The sequence below is a fragment of the Protopterus annectens genome, chromosome 11.part0 (genome assembly GCF_019279795.1).
Source record: "Protopterus annectens isolate FY-2018-M chromosome 11.part0, PAN1.0, whole genome shotgun sequence".
NCBI classification, from domain to species: domain Eukaryota; kingdom Metazoa; phylum Chordata; order Ceratodontiformes; family Protopteridae; genus Protopterus; species Protopterus annectens.
Genome location: NC_056745.1, coordinates 409,465,038 through 409,488,575, shown reverse-complemented (window position 1 = coordinate 409,488,575; position 23,538 = coordinate 409,465,038). Strand labels below are relative to the sequence as shown.

The window sequence follows — 23,538 nt, the reverse complement described above, 5'->3', positions numbered from 1 at the left end:
TTAAGAAAAGTACAGTTTTGTACCTACCATAAATGTAGATGTTCGAAGATCCACATTGCTGCAGTCCTTACACTTGGGTAGTCTGCTGTCCTCGGTCAGCCCGAATATCAAAGTATAAGGCTGACGTCGGTCAAGGCGCATTTGACTGACATCAGGACGTCAGGGTACAAATGCGCATGACCGACGTCATATCCTCAGTCTTTTCTTGCCCCAGATGTCAGAAGACCCTAAAAAGAAAGGTCAAAACCAAAAGACAGCAAACAAACAACCAACCATCCTAGCACTAAAAATATGTACAATATATACAATATACACCATATTGACAACCCAACCGCCTCTAACTACAGAGGGGAAGGAGGGTAATTGGACTGCAGCAATGTGGATCTTGAACATCTACATTTATGGTAGGTACAAAACTGTACTATGTTCTTCATCTCACATTGCTGCAGTCCTTACACTTGGGTAGAATCCCAAAGCAGAGGTAAGGGAGGATGGCCAAACTATAAGGAAGCAGGAGCTGCCAAAATGCCCTGCAAAACAGCAGTGGCAAAACCAGCCCTAGATTTAGAATAAAGTGGTAGGTGATAATGCCTAGAGAAAGTATGCACTGAACTCCAAGTAGCAGCCTCCAAAATATCCTTAGTTGCCACCCTTAAAAAAGCTGTCGAAGTGGCAGTAGCCCTTGTGGAATGAGGCCTAATCCCAGCTGGAATCTCCTTGCCATGATGGGAATAACAGAAAGCAATGCAAAACCCAATCCACTTAGAAATAGTTTGTTTTGACACAGGCTTGCCCTGAGAACTCAAAGCAAAAGAAACAAATAACTGCTGAGACTGCCTGAACCCTTTAGTTCTGTCCAAATAATATCGCAACTGCCTGTGTACATCTAAAGTGTGCAAAATCTTTTCCCCTTTATTTTGGGGATTTGCATAAAAAGTAGGCAAATGAATAGTTTGGTTTAAAGCCACACTAGAAACCACTTTAGGCATAAAGGAAGGATTAGTGCGTAAAGATACCCTATCCTTATGGAAAATTAAGAAAGGCTCAACCGCCATAAGGGCCTGCAACTCAGAAACCCTTCTTGCAGAGGTAATGGCCAACAAAAAAGCAGTCTTCCATGATAAATATTTCAACTCAGTAGCTGCAGGCTCAAAAGGTTGTAGAGTGAGTTTCTCCAACACAAAATTGAGATCCCAAGCAGGAATAGGAGCTCTGGGGTCTTATATTCTTTGCCCCTCTAAGAAATTGCTTGAACAAAGGATGAGAAAACAATGGTGGGTCACAATCATAGTGAGCGAAATTGCTGCAGCATGAACCTTAATAGAAGAGAAGGACAAACCTTTGTCCAGTAACTCAGTAAGATATTGAAGAGCCACACTTAAATTAGGCTCAGAAACATCAAAATCCTTTGCTGCACTCCAAAATAAAAATCTCTTCCATTTATCTGCGTACACTTTCCTTGTACTAGGCCTTCTAGCTTCCAAAATAACATTCAAAACTTGCTGTGGAAGTTGAGACCCACTATGGTTCAAAACAGAATATGCCAGGCTGTTAGGTGAAGAGAGTGAAGCTTGACATTGAGCAAATGACTGTCCTCCTGAGACAACAGGTGTGGAATCGAAGGCAAAGGCCATGGAGGCTCCCGTACCAGGCTTCTCAGTAATGGGTACCAATGCTGTCGAGGCCAATCTGGAGCTATCAAAATCATCCTTGGCTTGTCCTGCCTGGCCTTTAGTAGTACCTTTGGGAGGAGAGGCAGAGGTGGAAAGGCATACACATGAAGATTGCTCCAATTGAAAGAAAGAGCATCCACTTTCCAAGCTGTGGGATGAAACCTTTTCGTGCAAAACTTTGGCAGCTGGTGGTTTAGTGGAGAAGCGAACAGATCTATGTCTGGAGTTCCCCATGACACTGTCAATTTCTGAAATACATGAGGATCCAATTTCCACTCGTGGGGATCCATAATACGTCTGCTCAACACATCTGCTAAGGAGTTCTGTGCTCGGCAGAAACCTTGCCTGAAGATTTAGCTGTAAACTGAGAGCAGTCTCCCACAAAATCATTGCTTGCCTGCATAGAGGATAAGAATGTGTTCCCCTTGCTTGTTGATGTACCACATGACAGTTGTGTTGTCTGTTAGAATCAACACCTGCCCTGGAAGAAGTAAATCCTTGAAAGCTATTAATGCAAACTGGACTGCTAACATCTCCTTCAAGTTGATATGTAGATGTTGTAGTCTGGCAGGCCACTTGTCTTGTATCCACTTTCCATTCAGATGAGCTCCCAAGCTTTGTCTGAGGCATCTGTCGTTAGAATCTGACTCGCCTCTGGCGGGTCACAGAGAGTCCCTTGTTTAGGTGACATTCCTGAGCCCACCACAACAATTCCTTTTGAATGCAAGGTATTATTTGAATGACAGTGTCCAGATCCTGGCAGTGCTGTGTCCATACATTTTGAGATACCATTGTAACTTCCTCATATGCAGTTTGGCATTGGGAAGCACCAGAATACAAGATGCCATGAACCCCAAGGCTTGAAGGACTGTCCTTGCAGTCAGCCTGGACTGTTGAGACAATTGATGAAAGTAAAGGGAAAGATTCTTTTGTTTGTCCGGGGTCAAAAAGGCCATCTGGGATGCTGTATTCAGTCTTACACCCAGAAAGCACATGTCCTGAGAGGGTACTAGACTGGACTTTATTTCGTTCACAGAATACCCCAGGCATCTTAGCACTGCTATCACATATTCCAAATGATGAAGAAGCTCGTCCCTTCCTTGAGCCAGAATCAGGCAATCGTCCAAATAAGGATAGATCTGTATTCCTTTTAGCCTAAGAAAAACTATCACTGGAGCCAGAACTTTCGTGAACACTCTAGTAGATAAGCCAAAGGGCAATGCAGAGAACTGATAATGAGAAGTCCCAGCCGCAGATACTTCCTGCAACTCAGTCTGATAGGAACATGAAGGTAAGCCTCCTTGAGATCCAAAGTTACCATCCAATGATCTTTGCCCAGCAGAGGTAAAAGCTGTTGTAACGTCAACATTTTGAACTTGGGAATGTCCAGATAAGTGTTGAGGGTAGATAAATCCAAAATTGGTCTCCACGTGTTCCCTTTCTTTGGTACTAGGAACAGGCGAGAATAAAATCCTAGGCCCACTTCTGGCATAGGGACCGGCTGTATGGCCCCTATTTGAAGTAACAGAGAAATTTGTTTGTGAGCCTCTATTCTTTGCTGAGGAGGAACGTCTGGCATGCCTTTGAAAGGAGGCAAGGTATGGAAATAAAACCTGTAACCGTGGTGTATGATATCCAATACCCATCTGTCTTGGGTAATTAAACTCCAATTTTCCTTGAAAAGTGCCAACCTTCCTCCCAAAGGTGCTGCCAGACAAGAAAGCTCTGGCAGCTGAAAAGCTAGGTCATTGGGTCTGTTTAGTACTGACCCCTGCCCTCACCCGAAGACTGTGCAGGTGAACTCCCTGTTCTAGGCCTGAAAGAGCCCTGAGCTCTGCCCCTACCACGTCTAGACCTACCCCTAGACTGGGAATCATAAGAAGGATCCTTGGTAGGCCAATTTCTACTAAACTTCGGAGGCTGAACCTGCAAAAAATCTTTAACAGTCTGCATAGACTTAGCCTTGTCTTCCATTTTCTTTAAGACTGCCTCAACAGGAGAACCAAACAACACATCAGATTGTAAAGGAGCATCTAAAATCCTTGTCTTAACATGGTCAGATAAATTCTGATCCCTCAGCCAGGCGTGCCTCGAAGAACTGACAGTGGCAGCCACCCTAGACGAGGCCTGTACAGCATCAAAACCACATTGCAAAGAATGCTTACCCACCTGTTCAGAAACATGTACTAAATCTTGTAACTCTGTACACTCAATACCTTCAGAGCATCTACCTTAGACTTCAATTGTGAAAGGAGATAGTTTTGGTATTTCAACATGTGAAACTGGCAATTCAAAGCCCTCATAGCTAGGGTGGAAGAAGTATAAACTTTCTTTCCCCATCTATCCAAAGCCCTGGCCTCTTTATCTGGAGGAACCGGATTTTTGACAACAGAAGCCTTAACACCTTTAGGCCCCTGACTAACAGTTTCTGGGTCTGCCCTAGGGCTTTTAAAAGATACTTATGAGCTTCAGGCACCCTGTAATACCTATCCGGTTTAACTGGAGCAGGAGGCAAAGAATCAGGATTAAGAGAAGCCTCTGCAAAAACATCTTCCACCACATCCAGAACAGGAGGTATAGCCAAAGGCCTATGCTGGGGTAAAAACAAAATTCCCTAAGCCTTTTCCTGGAATCAGAGAAGTCCTGACCTTCCCACTTAAAATGCTCCCTCATGGAATGAAGAGTCTCTGAAAAAAAAAATCTTCAGGAGGAGAAGCAGAAGGAGTAGAATCATCCACATCAGAATCAGAATAAGGTGAATACTCCTGCACCTCTTCAGGACTCTGAAACATCCGAAGCGTGCTCAAAACTCCCTAGCTCAGGTTCCACCCTAGGTCTCTTATCAGGAGGGGGCAAAGAACCTCTAATCAAAGTAATCAAATCTTCTGCCATTTTAAGCATATGCTTCTTGGGCACAGTTCCTGAAGAACTAGGGGTGACACCAACTGAAGCTAAACCTGGCCTGCCTCTGGGAGAAGCCTAGGAAACAGAAGGAGAGGGCCTAACCACCCTAGGAAGGGAGGGGAGTACAGTAACCTGAGAAGCCCCTTCGGCCTGACCTGCCTCCTGAGAGGCCACATCCTGCAATAACAAAGTCTCTCCCTGGGACTCCAAAGAAACCTCGAACCACCGGCTCCACCGACACCTCTAAAGAACCGGCGTCCGGAACGGATGGTTCTTCTAGCCTAGGCTTAGCAGCTTTGTCCTTGCGCTTCTTGCATCCGGCGGCATTTTATAATTACACCGCTTAGACTAACCTGGCACAATCTAACCTTCTCTTTATAGTTATTGAATCTACCACAAGAGCGACACCCAACAACGTCGTGCTCAGGCCCTAAACAAGGAATACACAAAGTATGATAATCTCTATGCGGTATCTGTTTCCCACAAGAAATACAGTTATTCACTTTTTCTGACATCCGGTAAACCACTGAGGCAAGAAAAACTAAAATATTGCCAACTTTGACTCGGTCTGAAACTAAAATTTCAGAACGCCAACGGCACTTGCAACGCTGCTTCTGCATCGGACCATGCGGCAAAAAAGACTGAGGATATGACGTCGGTCATGCGCATTTGTACCCTGACGTCCTGATGTCAGTCAAATGCGCCTTGACAGACGTCAGCCTTATACTTTGATATTGACAGCGGACTACCCAAGTGTAAGGACTGCAGCAATGTGAGATGAAGAACATCTGTGTACAGATCCAAATTTCAACAATATATTGCCTGTTACTTCTGTTTCGTAGATTATATTTTTATCAAATGGAAAGGGAATAATAAGAAGCGTAATAACTTTTACAACTTGACAGGAAATTCAACAGATTTTATCACCAGCCACAATAAAAAAATGTGGACTTTCTAAATCTTATACTCTCTCTTGAGCAACATGTTCTGGAAACCCACTAGGGTGAACCTCCTCCTACATACTTCCAGCGTGCATCCTGACATTACAAAACAGAATATGATGAAGTCCCAAGAAAGAGACTTGCCAGCTTTTCAAAAGAACTAAATGATTCCTTGAAGAATCAAGGAAAAAACTGTTCTGTTAACTTTGTGAGTGAGTTAGGGAATATTTAAAGCATGTCCTTACACCATACATCTTGTGCGCTCCCTGTTGCAGAACCTGGTGCTCTGTTAACTTTTTAAGAGTAATATTATAGTATGTCTGTAGTGTCTGGTGTTTCTCCATATGTATGTCATGCTGCCTAACCTAAGAGTAAATTTCCCAGCTGTCTAGTGTTCCCACAAATCTATTTCATGCTGCAAAACATCCTGTTATTCTAGTGTCTTTTTAAGTGACTTAATATAAAATTTAAAATGCCCTGGTGTCTAGTATCCTCCCCCTCAATACTGCAGGACTTAATTGTTAGTTTACGGGAGTTTAGAGGTGTGGCAGCCCCCCCCACACCCATACATTCTCACATTCATACACAGAGAGTCACAGTAGATCACCCCCCCCATTTAATCGCATTCACAAACACACTTATTAGTTCACAGTTAGACACATGCACATACCTGTCCTAGATCTCTCCTAACTAATCCCCTACTGCAATCACCCAGTTTGACCCACAGTCTCTCTCTCTCTCTCTCTCACATACATACATACATACATATACACACCTCCCAGTGCATACACTCACACATACAGCACCCCCACCACTACCATTCCATTGAACTCCCCTTGGTTTGCCTTTAACGTGATCTCACCCAGTGAAAGTAATGGGTGAATGTGAGCTTTTGGCTGAGTTAAATAATTTGACTGACTACTAACTTACACAGTTGAATGATACTCTGAATCACTAGCCTGTGTAAAAGCTTTACCTTAGGCATTTCCAGGGGAGGGCATTTGGCTAATAAGCATGGTCTGCTCTTCCGAAATGCCTAATTAGCATGTAGATTGGCAGAGAAGACAGCCCACCATGAGTATTCCACAGACCCTGTAGACTCACTGCAGCGAGCTTGTCTCTGTTTGTCTCTGTTTTGGAAAGGGTTACCCTCAGTAAGAAAATGGCCATGTTAAAGCTTACTGCTGGCATGAAAAGCTGTACAGATTTTATAATTACAAAATAAAGAAGATATTCACTTTGCACATATATATTAAAACATTGTGGCATTTTTGATTGTGAATCAAATGTGTATGTACATTAAAATTGTATGTACATTTTCGGATCTACAAACATAGTTATGTACCCAAATTGAATATACAGTATATAGTTACTACGAAGACAGATAAGAAGTGATGTACTCACCATAACATTCCATGTTTGCTGTCCATCCCACCTATATTCTTGCTGGTTGGGTTCGGAGCTGTTCTCGGCTCCAACTTGGACGAATACTAAAGCTCGAGAGCTTCCACTGGTTCGAGGCTAACCCCTATCCAATGATGCTCTGGGCCAAATCCCCAGATCGTGTGTGCGTGTGCATGTGTGTGCGTGTGCGTGTATATATATGTATATATATATATATATATATATATATATATATATATATATATATATATATATCTTCTAAGGACAGGAACAGAGGCTCCAAACCATCAAAAACTATGTGCATAGTATATAGATAGTATATAGTTATTCACCAGTTCCTCCAGGAATACAAGATGGGGGCAGGAGGGAGGGATGAAATAATATAGGAGAGATGGACAACAAACATGGAACGCTATACACAGCTATGGTGAGTACATAACTTCTTAATGTTATGTTGTCCTATTTCACCATAATTCTTGCTGGTTGGGACAGCTTCCCTAGCACCTTTATCCTAGGGTAGCTCAGGAGCTCAGGAAAAAAGACTCTTCAATACAGTGGATCCAAACGAGGACCTATTCCGGGGAGGCCACATCTACCTTGTAATGAGTGATAAAGGTATGAGGTCTCACCCATGTTGCGGCTGCACAAATAGAATCAATAGGAAGTCTAGCTTGAAAAGCAGAGGATGTTGAGACTGCCATAGTGGAATGTTCTCTTATCTTTCCTGGTAGTTACTTACCATGCTTATTGTAGCAGAAAGAAATGCAATCAGTAAGCCACTTAGATAAGGTCACCTTGGAAACTCACAATCCTTTCTTTTTGTCCAAAAAGGACACAAAAAGCTGGTCGGATTTCCTGAAATCTTTTGTCCTGTGCAGGTAAAAGTGTAATTGTCTATGAGCATTCAGCTGCTGCAATTTACATTCTGCCTTGTTGCTATAGTTTGGAAAAAAGACTGGCAATTCAATGGAGAGGTTCAGATTATTCTCTGAACAGACTTTGGGAAGGAACGAGGGATTAGTTCCCAAAGAGACCCTATCCTTGTGAAAAATGACATAAGGAAGACGAGTAGAGAGCTTGCAACTTCGATACCCTTCTGGAAGAGGTTATGGCTACTAAAAAGAAGGTTTTCCGTGACAAAAATTTCAAATCACAAGATGATGTGGGCTCAAAGGGTGGTAAAATTAGTGAAGTTATCACTAGATTTAGATCCCAAGGCACTGGGGGTTCTCTGATTGCGGATCTGAGTAAGAAGGTACCTTTCAGGAAAGCCTTACATAACTTATGAGACATAATCGGGACTCCCATTTATCCAATATGGAAATTAAAAATGTCTGCTAGTTAAACCCTAATGGGTAGCTGCAGCAGCTCCTTCTTCAAAAAGTTCAGTAAGAAAGTCTAGAATTGCAGATATGGAAGCTGTAAAAGGCTCTATGTTCTGTTTTGCAGCCCAACATGAGAATCTTTTCCAGTTACCAGAGTATAATTTCCTCATGGATGGTTTATGGGAAGAAATGAGAATAAAACTCACTGCAGGGGAAAAAGGGCTAACACCTGGCTATGTGTGGAATTGGAGCAGCCATACTGTCAACTTGAGTGTTTGGACCTATGGATGGAACTCCCCCGAAGAATGGGTGAAGATGTCTGGAATTGGATCCAGAATCCAAGGTTCCTCCAGCAGATGGGTCCAGAGAAAGGGGAAACAAACTTGACAAGGCCAGTAAGGAGCAATGAGGATCATAGTGCTTTTCAACAATCTTGCTGTTTGAATCACTTTGGGGATTAGAGGGAAGGGGGGAAAGGCAAAGAGTAATCCCGGGGGCCAATCATGAACCAGTGCATCCCTTGGTGACTTCCCAGGAGGGGGAATGAGGGCAAAGTAGTTGCTGCATTTGGTATTCATGGACATAGTGAATATTTCACAGCAAGGCTGGCCCCATTTCTGAAAGATCACTTCCACAATCTCTGGTTTCAGGGACCATTTGTGAGGCATTAGAATCACTCTACTGAGCTTGCCCACTATCACGTTGGATTTTCCCAGGATGTTCGCTGCTATCAGAAAAATCTGAGAAGCGATCACCCATTGCCAAACTCGTTGTGCCTCTCGATATAGTGGGTAAGATTTGGTTCCTCCCTGCTGGTTTACATACCACACTACTGACATGTTTTTCTATCTGAATTGCAACTGTTCTCATGGGAAGGGAGTCCAGAAATGCCTGCAATGCATAAAGCACTGTTATAGGCCTTGGGCTGTTATTCCAAGATAATGCCCCCCCCACCCGATCTGGGAAGCATCCGTGGTCAGTAGTGCGTTCGATTGAGGAAAAACAAAGGGGCGGCCCTGATACAATTGATCTGTCTGAAGCCAGCAAAGATCTTTTTTGTATGACTCCATGATGACAATCTGGTGTGACAGAGGAAGATCTTGCATTGACCACTGAGCAAAGAGCAACTATTGTAGAACTCTCATGTGTAGATGTGCTAGTGGGACTAGGAGAATAAGCTACTGTCATGGTACCCAGAACTTACAGCACAAATCTGGCTTGAATTTTTTTCTTTGACATCAAAATCCTGATTTGCTGGTGAAGGGACTGAATTCTGTCTGGGGTAAGTTTTGCTGTCATGCTTTTAGAATCCAAATCTGTGCCTAAGAAGGTAACATGTTGAGACGGCGACAAGACAGATTTTTTTAAGCTTACTGTGATGCCTAGACTGGTGCAAAGTGACACTGTTTCATCCCTTGTTTGAAGTAGCAGATGCCTGGTGGTGGCAGTGAGGAGCCAGTTGTCTAGATATGGAAACACCCGGAATCCCTGACGTCTCAAGTGAGCCATGACCACTGCCATGCATTTGATGAACACTCTGGGGGCTGTAGTGAGGCCAAAGGGCAGGGCTTGAAATTGGTAATGGCTGGCTCCCAGACGAAAGTGTAAGTGTCTCCCGGATTGCCTGTCCATCTTTATATGGTAGTACGCATCCTGGAGATCTATTGAGCACATCCAATTTTCTTTCCCGATAAACATGAAAATTGACTGCAGAGCTACCGTCTGGAACTTTGACTTCTTCACTTACTTGTTTAGTTTGCTGAGATCTAGAATGGCTCTCAAGTCCCCTGTCTTTTTTGAACTAAAAAGAATCTTGAGCAAGTCCTGGATCCTATTTGGTCTGCTGGGACCTCTTGGATGACTCTTTTCTCTAGCAACGAGATTACCTCTTGTGTTGTGTGGTCCTTTTGGCTCAGTGGGGCATCCGGTAAGGACCGATTTTTTTGGTGGGGAGGTAGAAAAGGGTATATAATAACCTCTGGATATTACTGTTTGTACCCATTTGTCTCAGGAAATTTCTTGCTAGGCATTTGGGTACAGTGACAATTGGCCACTGACTGGCTCCAGAGAATAGCAGATGGGCCTCCTTTTCAGGAGCGCTGGAAGGGCACGTCAGAGAACGTATCTCTGTTGTGTTTGTTTTGCGGACCCCCTCTGCTGTGAGTTCGGCATCTTCCATTATAACTTCCCCCTCTGCCCCTGAGGGAAAATTACCACGTGTGTCAGAAAAACATTTTTGGGACTTGGAACCACATGTTCCTGCCCTTTTGACCTCTGGGATAAGGTCTATATGGGGAAGAAAAACAGACTCCCACAGCAGATAATGTTTTCCCATCCTGCTCGCACCTGGTTAAAGTACCTTTCACCTTTGGTCCAAAAAGGGATGAACCATTAAAGGGGGACATTGATGAAGGAAGACCTAAAGGGTTCATCAATATTGCAAAGGCACATCCAGGAATGTCTCCTGAGGGGAAATTCCTGCTGCTGCCACCCTACTCACTCCATCCGCCGCATAAGAAATCAGTCTTGTGGAGGAGTTTGCAATGGAAGTGAGGGTGGAGAGCTGCAAAGACACTTTCTGCAGACCCTGAAACTGCTGTACCCTGAAGGGAATCTCCAAGCTGTTGTAGGAAATCCCTTTTGAAGTCTCATAAAAAGGGTAAGGTAGTTCAGTGACCATAGGATAAAGGCCGCTGAACAGAAGGCAAGTTTTTCATATCTGTTCATAATCCTAGACTCTCTGTTAGGAGGATGAACAGATGAAGAGGTCTTAGAGATTTCCTTTTTGGTGGCCGCCACCACCATGGCATCTACAGGGACACCTTTCATCAAAAGATCCTTATCAGAGGGGGCGGTAATGAACTTGTTGGGCCTCCTCTGAACAGGCTCCACTGTATCTGGCGATGTCCAGGCCTTACAGGATATGACCCCTAGCAGTTTGTCATAAGGGGAAGTCACCCAGGAGGTGGAAGGGTGAGACCGAAAAGCCTCCAGGTATACAGATTCATCCTCCGAAGGGTTGATGGGCTGCCAGTCACCCCTCTGCTTCAAGATTTCAAGAATGTCAGCAAAGAATACATCCCCAGAGGGGGACCTTGGGGACCCTTCAGACTCATCCAAGTCGGTATCAGAGGTGACAGACTCAGGGGAGTCTATGTGCTTCCTCTTGCACAGTCTCTTCTGAGGGACCTCCTCTGAGGGGTACTCCAGGGAGGTTTCAGAAGAGACAACGCCACCAACAGGGGCTCCCTGAGGCTCCTTGGAGGAGATGGAGGTGAAGAGATTATCACTGGCACCTGGGAGGGACTAGGTCTGACAGTGGGGCTGTCTGGGGTGACAGCGCCTTCTCCATCAGCTCAAAAGCCTTCCCACCCTACTTCGAATTGACCATCAGCCCCGAAGCAACAGATGGTCAATTCCGAGGCAAGCCAGATGGCTCCGAAGCTGACGTGGGAGCCAAACTCAACTTAGTCGAGGCATCAAGAGGAAGAGTCGGGTTGGAAAACAGTCCATGCCGACTCTCCCCCCTGGACCCGACTGGTGAGTGTCGGCTCCCAGACCCCTCGACTTCTGATGGAGCCGAGAAAGTTAGAGCAGTCGGCACTGAAGATTCCAACGGGGCTCTCGATGCTGACAGTTCCACTACTATCGGTTCCGAGCTCTCGGGCTCCTAAGATGCTGAGGTGGTTGGAGGAGGAATCACAATGGGGCATGTAGGTATGGATGGCTCCGAGACCATTGGGTCCGGAGACTATAATATTTTTGCCAGCGCTAGTGTTTTGAGTAGCCTCTTCACCACCCGCTCCACGTCCTCATCAGATAAGTTCCTGGAGGAATGGGTGGATAAGGAAAGAGATCTGCCCCAGTCCAAAATGGGTGCTCTCAAGATAGGCGAGACAGGCTCCAGTTCTGAGGAGTGTCTTCTACTCGACACTTCTGCTCTCTCCGAGTATACTGCTGGAGCCCCAGAAGTAATGGATGTGTCAGAACAGAGAGCCCTCGGTTCTGATGTTGCAATCTTTTTAGGTGGCTAAGTCAACGGAGCCAAAGAAGCCAGTCTTTTGATAGACTGTGTCTTAGAGGAAGAAGGGGAGGAGGATTTGGAGTTCTGTCCTTTGTCTAAAGACTCCTGAAAGGCCCCTTTCATTAAACCCCTATCAATTAGTTTTCTCTTCCTTTCATGGCACACTCTGCTACTGAAAGCATGACAAGACAGTGCAGGGGTCCTGTACATGTACCTCACCAAGGCAGTAGACGCAGCTAGTATGGCCATCGGTGATCGACATTTTCTGGGTGCATCTATCACATTTTTTAAACTCAGATTGTCAATGCTCTTTTTATTTTTCTTTAGACATTATCCAAGATATAACAACTACAGGCAAGGGAAGTAAAAACAACTACTACAAGCAGAAAAAACTATCTTGTAAGAAAGATTTTTTTTTTGACAGAAGAAAAGAGGAAAGGGAGCGGCCCTTTAAGTCAAATAGGCTGCGAGAGCCCTCTAACTTAAACAGTACTCTCTACAATCAGGATAGGGGAAGAAAGACAAACTTTTAATTTAAAAGATTCTCAGGAAGGAAGAACACACTGAAGAAAAAAGAAAGGGAGAGTGGCCCCTCTAACTCAAACGGGCTGCGAGAGCCCTCTAACTTAAACAGCGCTCTCTAAGCTAGGAAGGTAGAGACAAGACCTAATGCAGACTCACGATAACTGTTAAAGTAGAAGAGAGACAAAAAATCAAGGAAACAACACTGAAAAAATATAAAATTTGTCTACTTAGACAACTAGCCAGCCAGACAGCAACCTCGATGCTTGAGCGGCAAATGAGATCTGGGGATTTGGCCCAGAGCATCATGGGATATGGGTTAGCCTCGAGCCAGTGGAAGCTCTCGAGCTTTAGTATTCAACCGAGTCGGAGCCAAGAATGGCTCCAAACCCAACCAGCAAGAATTACGGCGAGATAGCATAACATAATATGTTTAAAGATATGTTAAAAATAATTTTCAGATGTTATGTCATTTAACTATTGTAAAAACGGAGTTTTCAGGAGTAAAGTAAGTAGGTTAGAGTTTGTACAGGATGTTGTAGTTTTGGATGTTAGTATGTTTGTTTTATGAAGAATACACAGATGTTAGGTGAGATACAGATGGTGGAAAAGGATGGACAAATACGGGTTAGAAGGAGATTAGCTATATATGGGAGGGGGCAAGTGTTTATGAGTAGTATTTATATACTAGTAGATGTCTCATCTGTTCAAATAGATTAAATTATTTGTAAATCTGCAAATGTTTACAGTAACAACTGGTTTATCTACTCCCCTGGAGATTACCTAGACTGACACAGCCTTAAAAAAGTCTTCTTTGAATTTGAAGATCAAAAACAGGTCTTCCTCAAAGCTGAGAACCTGAAGCTTTTGAGATAAATATCAGTACTCTTCTTCCTCCCCTCACTTCCCACTGACAACTGATTGCATTCCTCCAACAGCCTTTGCCTGGGACAGCTGCTCCCATCACCCTGCACTAATAAAGGCACTTCAGAATATCAATGTATAAATTAGCAACATTTTTTGAGAAGTTCAATGTGTCATTTCCTATTACAATATTGTACATTTCTCCTCTTCTGTAATGTTGCTGTTGTTGTCTTTCACTTTTCCCGGTTAGGGGTCGCCACAGCGGAAGTCCAGTCTGCTAATGATTGGCAGTAGATATTTACATGCCGAGTTGCCAGCCCTGACGCACAACCTTCAACGAAGGTACGCCCATTCACGCATGTCTCCACACAGAAGATGCTCTAGCTGAGAATCGAACGGGACAATGTCTTACTGTGAGGCGACAACGCTACTGCAGCACCACCACCACTCTCTTCTTCTGTAATACTATGTCAAATTGAATGTAATACTTTACTAATGCATACCTTGTAAAAGTGTTTGTATTTTAAGTGTAATATGTGTATTAGTGCCTAGGTAACCTAATTTTGCTTGGGTTGCAGTTGTACATCTAACAGACTGTCATTTATTTTCACTACTCCTACACTCTCCTAAATATTAATTTTAACTTTCAGATGTTGTACAGCTTACAGTCAAATGCAAAAAGTTAAACGTCAGTGTATCAGGAAGTGTCATCTAATAAAATACTTAAAAAAAATAAAGACCATCTTTCAACTACTGTTAAAATAAAAAATAATAACTAACAGAAATCTAATGTAATCAAGTATTATGACCTTCACCTGTGGATTATCTCCAACTCCTAGTGAGCTGTCTTATTTTATGTTGACATGTTTTTACCTGCATATGACCAGTTTTCAGTTTCTCTTCCTACTACAGTTTGTAACTTTTGAACTGTAATATGTTTTATGATTCTGTGTAACCTTCTTGATATTTTGTCTGTGACTATTGTTATTATATTATTACTCAATATCTTAACATCTATTGTTTTATATACTTACTTTCTTTTATTATTACTCTGTCATGTTTTACTATGCTCTTAGTTTTTATTACTCTGCCTTTTTTAAACAATTTGTGTAATGTAACTCTTGGAACTTTTATCCTCGGGCCTCCGCTGAAAAAGGGTTGTTGCCAAATCGGACTAACCCAGTTAATAAATGTCAATAAATAAACAAACAAATAAATAAATAATGCATGAACACAAATGAATACAACAACAAGCATCTATTAAGACAGTGTCACAACATGGTTGGACAGACTGCCTTCACATTTAGTAAAAGTGGTGCTATAAGCAAATTGCAACACATTATTCTTCAAAGGATATCCTTGTCAGACTCTCAGGTTCTTTACAACATGCTTTCCTCTACAGAATACCAAAGACTAACAGCAACAAGTTGTTAACTGAATCACTTATCAAAATTCATCTGTATTCCAACAAAGGAAAAAACTACATTCTAAAACTGGCTACATCAAGTCATCCCACAGCACATCAGTTCACCAGAAATTTATAAAACATGCATATTTTTAAAAAAGGGCTCAAACTTTCTGTAGTGCAAACCTTTGCATTTAACAAAAAGATAAATGAAAAGAACTTCATACCCATAGTGTTCCGTCCACTGAACAGCTGGCTAAATATTTATCATCAGGTGAGAATCTGCAGTGGTTGACAGACTTGGTGTGGCCAATCAATGAGTTGCGGCTGCACTCTCGGTCAAGGTCCCAAAGCTGATGATAAAGAAAAGCCACAAAGAAGAAACATTTAACTCTTCTTCAATCCACCAGTAAACAAAAGTCAAAGAATAATCTTACAAAATCATGCACAGACCAACCTAACAGCCAAACGCAGGCTACAAATACCAAAAGATTAGGGAGGGACAACTACAGCAATAAAGAAAAGCATATCCCAGACTACTTAGTCATTTATTTGAATTTTGGAACTGCGTACACTTATACCCAAGCAATAAATCAGTTAATAATATGCACTTTATGTGGAGCTTTTTGTACCCAGGCCTACACTGAAACTGAACTTGTGCCCAGTCATACTTTCCTGGTAAACAAAAGAAAATAAATAAATAAAAATAAATTAAGCACCAGTTGTCCCCTTTTACAGTAATATGAGAATTTAACACCCAATCACTTTTTTTTTTTTAACAAGAAAAAATATTAAATCATCACTTAGGAAATAGGCAATCTTACATTTATATAAATGAAAACAAACCACATTGACACAATTCTGGTTGCAAACATTACAAATCATGTTGACAACTGTAGCTGCAAACATTATGCATCATTTATAATCCATCCAGTCATTGTCAGTGAAACATTACATAGCTCATTCAGATCCTGCCCTGTTTTAAACCTTATTCCTCCTCTGCATATACTTTTCCCACAATTCCCATTTTCCTACATAATTTGCTCCTGCCCTTTTCTAAAGATTCCAGTTCAAGTTGTTTTGTCTATGTTACTATATTAGCTACTTCTAGCAAAGTTGGTTCAGACTTTGATTTCCATTTTTTACTAATTAATTTTTTGGCAGCCACTATAATTAGACTCAGCAAGGCCTTATGTCTAAGCAATTCAGATTCTGTATCACACCTTAAAAAAATAATTTTCTTAGTTACACCAATTTGCTCACCTAGCATCTCCAACAACGTAGTCTGCATGGAATCTTTGAAGTCTGCCAACTTAAGACACTCCCAGAAAATATGTTCTCAGTTTCCTCTTTCTTCCTCATCACACCTCCAACATTTGCTGTCTACCTGAGTCTACTTTAGGTATAAAAAACACATATGTAAAAATTCTAAGCAAAGATACTAAATCTAGATTTTGCTGCATATTTAGCAGACATATATACATACTGCATTGTTTCTTTGTGAACTGCTTATCCATTCTCTCTTCCAAGCCTAATCTCCTCTGCTTCATTCTTACAGTTATGCAATATTTTATATGCTTGATTAATTATTCCTTTTTAACTGCAGCTTCTTTTCCAGATTCTACCAAAAACTCTACCAGTGCTAATCTTTAGTTTAGGACCCTCCTATTTCTTTCACTTTGCCTATACTCTGATATCAATCCTTGATAGTGAAGCCAATCTCTAACCTGCAGTCCAAATAAATTCTTGGCATCCTCCCAATTTATTACCTTTCCCTGTCTAGTTATTTTCTCCCAATACCTTGGCTTCTTTGACAGTTTTCTCCAATAAATTCCAGACCCCTATTGCCTATTGTCTGTATACCTAATTGCAGTCATCCCTATCGTCAGAATCTTCTTTCTCCAGTCTCATGCTGCCTAAGTTCTTAAAATACTTTCAGCTACTTTATGAATATAATATTCTGTGATTACTGTTATTGTCCTTAAGGGTCTGCATCCAAAATGCCAGTCTCGTCTTGTTTCTTGAGCTTCCCCACTCCTTCATGTCATCCCTTTCCACTTTATAGTTTTCTGCTTGAGCTATGCATAAAAGACTAATTGTATTGCTTTAAAATACCCCTTCAAATTGGGTAATCTCAATCTGCACTATTCTATTTGAAGAATAATCTTATCCCACTTGCTCTTGCCATCTTCCCCTTCAAGATAAAATCCTTCAGCTCCTTATTAATTGCTAAACACAACTTCTCCTCTGGCTGATAAAAATATGCCTGACTTGTGTATAAGACTAAGGGACTAAACACATTTAACTGGTTTTATCTTACTATCCATATCCAAATAACAGAGCTTCCATTTTCTGTTTTTGTATTTTTTTAATCCCTTCCCACATATCCTTAGCTGACACACCAGAATAATTTTTAATTCATACTCCTAAATAATTCATTTTATCATGTCATCATAAATATGGATATTGCTGAACAAATTTGTGTGTGTGAACATAATTTACCACTATTGCCTTTGTTTTAGCTTCATTAATTTTGTATCCTGAAAAGCTATGAAACTGCTTCAAAATGTTCCATAACACTGTAATATCTCTTTCTGGTTTTGCCAAGTATAAAATAATAGCATCTGGAAATACAGCCAGCTTTTGACTACCATACCAATTATATCCTTGATTTTCTAAGTCCTTTATTTTGTTTGCCAATGCTTCTAAATATAATACTAATAAAGAAGAGAGAGGACACCCCTGCCTGGTTCCTCTGTTCAAGCAGAAATTAACAGAGAAGACCGTATCCACTTTAATTTTCACCTTGATACCCTCATTTAGCCTCCAAATCTACCGTATAACTTTGTGCGGGAACGCAAATGCTTCCATTGTCCTGCTCATAAAGTCCCAGCTTACTCTGTCAAATGCTTTCTCTTCATCAATGCCAACCAAAAACAATGGCATTTTCTTACAGTTTGCTTCCATCTAGATCACCAATGTTCTGTTAATGTTGACAAAAGTTAGCCTCCCCTCCACAAACGCACACTGATCTCCATCTATCAATTTTGGTATCCCTTTTGCCATTCTTTTAGCCATTATAGACAAAAATGCTTTGTAATTATGGTTTTGTACTGAAATGGGCCTGTATGAAGCTGGATCTGATGGATCTTTACCATCTTTAGGTATTAAGGGTACTACCATTTACTTCCAGGATGTTGGTACTTCTCCTCCTCTTAAAACACTGTTAAACAAGACCTTCCAGATCTTTATCAGTTTTTTTCCCTCCTAGCTTCCCCACTTCCACAGGAATACCATCTACTCTGGGGACTTTCCTGTAGATTGGTTATATATCACCATTTTTATCTCCTCCTATCCTAACTGTTAGCAATTGAGCCTCATCCACCTGTAACTTTGGTATATTTAATTCTTCCATAAACATTTCCATTTGTACCTTTTCTTGATTTCCATAGTTCTCTGCTTTAAACAGACTTTCATAGTATTTTCAAAATATTCCACTACTTCTATAGGATCTCTTGTTATCTTCTTTGTTATAGGCTCCCTAAGCTTGGTGACAGCCCTTTCTACTTTCTGTTGACGGAGTCTTGTGCTAAAAGTTTGTCTGCTCTAGAGTCATTAGCAAAAAACAGTTGCTTAACAGCAACCTTTCTAAAATCATGCTATTATCTAGGTAATACCCAATCATTCTGCAGTTACTCTTCTTCTTGGTCTGTGAGATTCTCCCTATTTTGCAATACTTTAACATTTGTCAGTCCCTCTAAACAATTATTGTTGATTCTTAACCATGTCTCCCTTTCTTTTACTTCCATCCTATTTTTAAACCCTACTTTAATTTTATCCCACTCCCTATATTTTCAGAAGAAATCTCAATCTCCTCTAACAGCTCTTGAATAATTTCCAATACCGATTCCTTAAATTCCTCTCTTTTCAACAGATAGATAGGAAAGCACCAGTGTCTCATTTTTATTACATTACCCTGAGTTTTTATTTTAGCTATTATTGCTACATGATCTGAAATAGCTATTGGGTGCATATCAAGACCTTCAATTAAATGCACATGTTCCTTTGAAATGTAAATTCTGTCTAGCCTAGCCCAGTTTTTGTATCTTGGGGAATAATATATAAATTCACTCCAAACTCCTAGTACTGAATTCACATCATCCATGCGAAATATTTTCAAAAATATATTCAAAAATCTACCCGCCTTTGTTATATTTTCCTTTCTTGGGCCTCCCAGATATATCTTCACTGCTGCAGATCAAATTCCAGTCCCCACCTATAAGTAACATTCCTTGCCGAAAGCTGATTATACCTCCGAAAATTTTCTTCAGCTCCATTATAGCAGTTTTCCGTGAATAAAAATGCATGCCAGTAGACCCTTAATACTACAAATCTACCATTATCTTTTTTATCCTCTTCTATCACTACTGGAGCTCCTCTTGCAATTAATATAAGCACTCTTCATTTGCCACAGGCATTCCACTGAATAACCATCCTGAAAACCTTTCTTTATCAAATTCACATGTTCACATGTGCCACATGAGCCACAACAGACCCTGGGAACTATCGCCCTTATAAGCCTGACTAGCCTGGTCTGCAAGGCTATGGCATCATCATGTAATTCATTAACAGAGACATTGGGAACCTTCAAACATTGGACCCTACCCAGTTTGGCTTTGTTAAAGGCAGATCATGCCTCCTAAACCTGGCGGACTTCTTTGAGGCAGTTATCAAGGCTTTAGATGAGGGAAAGGAGGTACACACAGCCTACCTAGACCTTGCAAAGGCTTTCAACACCATTCCCCATTCTGGTATTATAGACAAGCTCACCAGCCTGAACATAAACCCCTACGTCATGAGATGGGTTGCCAGTTGCCTCACATACAGAACCCACACGGTGAGAGTTGCAGGCTCGAGGTCCGACTCTAAACCAGTTACAAGTAACATCCCCTAGGGCTCAGTCCTGGGGCCCCTCCTGTTCGGTATATACTTCTCATAGGTACAAGCAAGCACATGAGGGCTATGTCTGACCAGGTTCGCAGACGACTGCAAACTGGGGGGCCATAATTGACACACTGATTGATACAGACATCCTCCAGAAGGGTCTCACTGAGATGGATACCTGGCCTCAAGGCCTCAAGCTAAATGGCCTCAAGCTAAATGCCAAAAAGTGCATAGTCATCCCCTTTGGAAAAAACAAAGTACCTGCGAACTACCACATATGTAGTAGTTCCCTAAATACAGAAAATGTAATAAGGGATCTGGGGACCTAAGTAGATAGTAATCTCTCCTTTGATAATCATATTGCCAAGGTGGTTCGAAAATCCTTCTATGTGGCCCACCTAATCACAAAATCAGACCCATCATAGAGTACAATGCCCCATTTGGGATGTACCTTACAAGACACCTGCAACAGCTGGAAAGATCACAGAAGTGCCTCACCAAGAGGATTATTGGCCTCAAACATATGCCCTATGCAGCCCGACTGAAGAAACTCCAGCTGTACTCGGTTGCATACGGCTTACTCAGAGGTGATCTCTGCCTGACATACAAGGCCATGTCCAACCCAGAATTGATGGACATGCTCCACCTAAAAAAAAAAAAAAAATCCCCAAAAGCCACACGCTCTAGGGATCTAAACCTCACCGCAATGATAAATAGGACATGCTGGAGGGATAGATTCCTGTCCCAGAGACTCCCCATGCTTTGGAAAAGGGATTCCAATCTACATTAGGCAGAGCCCCCTCACTAACACTCTTCAACAGAAACCTTGACGAGTGGATGGGAAACAGAAAATTTACCCTGGGGATCACTGCAGTGACTCTGCTGGACAGAGGCACAGGGAACTAATGGCTCTGCTGGACCGAGGCACGGGGAACTAATCTAAGGGGACCGTAAAAGCCAATACATTCTGGCTAGGCTTATAGATGCCCTTGGGCAGACAGCCTAGTACTTACCTATGAAACTATGAACCTATTTCTTTCCAAGTATATCTCCTGTGCTATAGATATCTGCACTCCACTTTTTTTAATTATAGTTCATTACTCTTTTTTGTATTTATTTGTGAGACCATTGACATTTAAAGACATTATAGAAAGCATCATTTTATTGAAAAGCTATTATTCTCACTTTTTATAACAGCTTTTTTGTTAAATGTCTAGTTCTAGCTTTTGTGTTACATGCATATACTGTTTGGCAGGTTAATCTTTTATACAGTTGCTTCCTGTCCTCTTCATTTGAGCCTATGTCACATTTTACAAAACTTTTTGTTTTACTGAAAGCCCTCAATCAAAAAAGCAAACACACTCCCAATACCCCCTAAAAACTATTAACTTAACACACAAAACTATGTACATCTTCAAATATTGAAGTTTTACCCTCCTAATAGGAACAAATGTTCCAAACTGACAGCCACCTAGACGTGAGAAAACCTAAAAGAAAGGTTATCCATGCTAAGATGCATGGTACAGGCTGTGCTTCTACTAAGTGCTATCTGGCTTTGTCTTACCTTTATAGCCCCATCAGCTGCAAAACACGTGAATGCTTTCAAAAAAACATTTTCTCCAAGTCATTTTTCTTTACTAGATTGTCTTCTACAGACATAAGAACCAGGCACAAAACTGCCAAGCATATATTTGTTTACTAGAAAAAAGCCTTATAATATTCAATATTCTTTTTCATTGACTTTTCTCTTAAAACATGTTATTAAATTAAGCTAAGGACCTTAACCCAGTCATTCCCCTGTGCAAAAATGAGAAAAAGAACATTATTTTTTTTCTTTTGCCATGCTCTATTTTTCTCCACCTTTTTTACATTGCAGTGCCTACATTTCTTAAAATCGAACAAGGAGAAAGCGAGAAGGGAGAAATCTTCACTTTATAGCATGCAATGAAAATCATGCACTATTAAAATAGTACTATTAAGAAAAAAAATGTTTACTTACAGTTACTTTCTCCATCCTCTTCCCCTCTACTGAGTATTTTTCCAAATATTAATGATATGAAGTAGGGCATATGCTTTAGAGTCCCCTAAAAGTTTAATAAAGTCCAAAAAAGTCCAATATTTCTAGACTTGATTGTTCTGGCTCCCAAATTCTGTTTCAGATTAATTTCCAACATACTTTGAATTCTTCTAGTCAACTCTTGTGTTTTTTTTCCTTCTCCCAAGCATTGTCCATTGAAACACTGGAAAAGTTTTCACTGGTACTGTCTCTCGTTGGTCTTTATTATGAGAAGAACAAGAAGCAGAATCTCCTTCTGTTTCACAGCTCACTTTTTGTTGGGCAAATTTTGTATTTCTTCATTACCATGTATTTCATCAAAAAATGATTTCATCCCTTCAGGGGAAAAAATTTTGAAGATAGATGGGTACAGCAGTGTAAATATCACGCCTGCTTCTTGAAATTCCCTGAATACTGCAATAAAATTACTCCTCTTTCACCTGGAGTACAATGAACAGTCATTCTCCACAAACAATATGCAGTATCCAGCTTTTAGTACTTTATTCTTCTGCCACAGTTTTGTCAGAATCAACATCTTCTGCTGGTAAGACTGCATCTTGCTATTAAAGGTCTAGGTTGATTTCTCAAAACCAGTTATGGAGTATATACACATTAGTTGAAAAGGCACATCAACCCCTGCTGTGGAATATCAGTCCAGTTGCTTATTTGTGCTTTCATAAAATTAATGCAGTCTGTTCCTTCTAACTTCTCTAGTATAGCTAAAAATCTCAGGTTTCCCTATGTGGTCTTTCCTCTAATTCTGTTACTTTCTGAAAACATATCTTCCTGATAGTAGTCTCATAATTGGCCAACCTTAGTTTGTTTTGACATACTCCATCAGTGTTTTGTTTATTTTAACCATGTCTGTATGCAGTTGTCTTGCATCTTCCTGTCGGTTATTGGAAGTCATGTCTGAAGGCTGCATTGCAACAGGTGCAGAACTTTCCCCAGCCAGTGTTTCTTCCTCACGCTTTGCAGATGATTTTTCCAGGTCTCCTGTACTTGTTTAATCCTGGTATCCAGGAGGTGTACTTACTAGCCAGTTACTAAAATGTACCCATCAACACAACTCAATTAGTTATGTACTCACCATAACGATAGATGTATGTGGTCCATCTCGCCTACATTCATTACTGACAGGCTCGGAGCAGAGAATTGGCTCCGACTCGGCCGCTGTAACTAGCACAAAGTCTCTAATTGGCTGGGCTAAGCCTGTATCCCAAGATGCACCACGCCCAAACCCCCAAATCATGTTTGCTACAACATAATCATTACACATACATAACCCCACAGGAATACACAGCAAGAAGAGAAAAAAAATAATATCCTCAGAAGGGTCTAAGAATATAAATTTCCTCCAAGTCCACCAGGAAGGGGGAAGGTGGGTGGGTACGTAAGAATGTAGGCGAGCTGGACCACATACATCTATCGTTATGGTGAGTACATAAGTAATTGATGTTATGTGGTTCTATCTCG

The 23,538-nt window shown here is 41.3% G+C and overlaps 1 protein-coding gene across 1 annotated transcript in view; it reads right to left on the bottom strand.

Moving 5' to 3' along the window:
• Positions 1 to 23,538, bottom strand: part of APAF1 (apoptotic peptidase activating factor 1) — a 2,040,921-nt gene that overhangs the window by 1,183,439 nt on the left and 833,944 nt on the right. Inside the window, exon 15 of the mRNA XM_044087206.1 lies at positions 15,290 to 15,415. Coding sequence (XP_043943141.1) covers positions 15,290 to 15,415 — 126 coding nt within the window. The remainder of the gene's footprint in view (positions 1 to 15,289; positions 15,416 to 23,538) is intronic.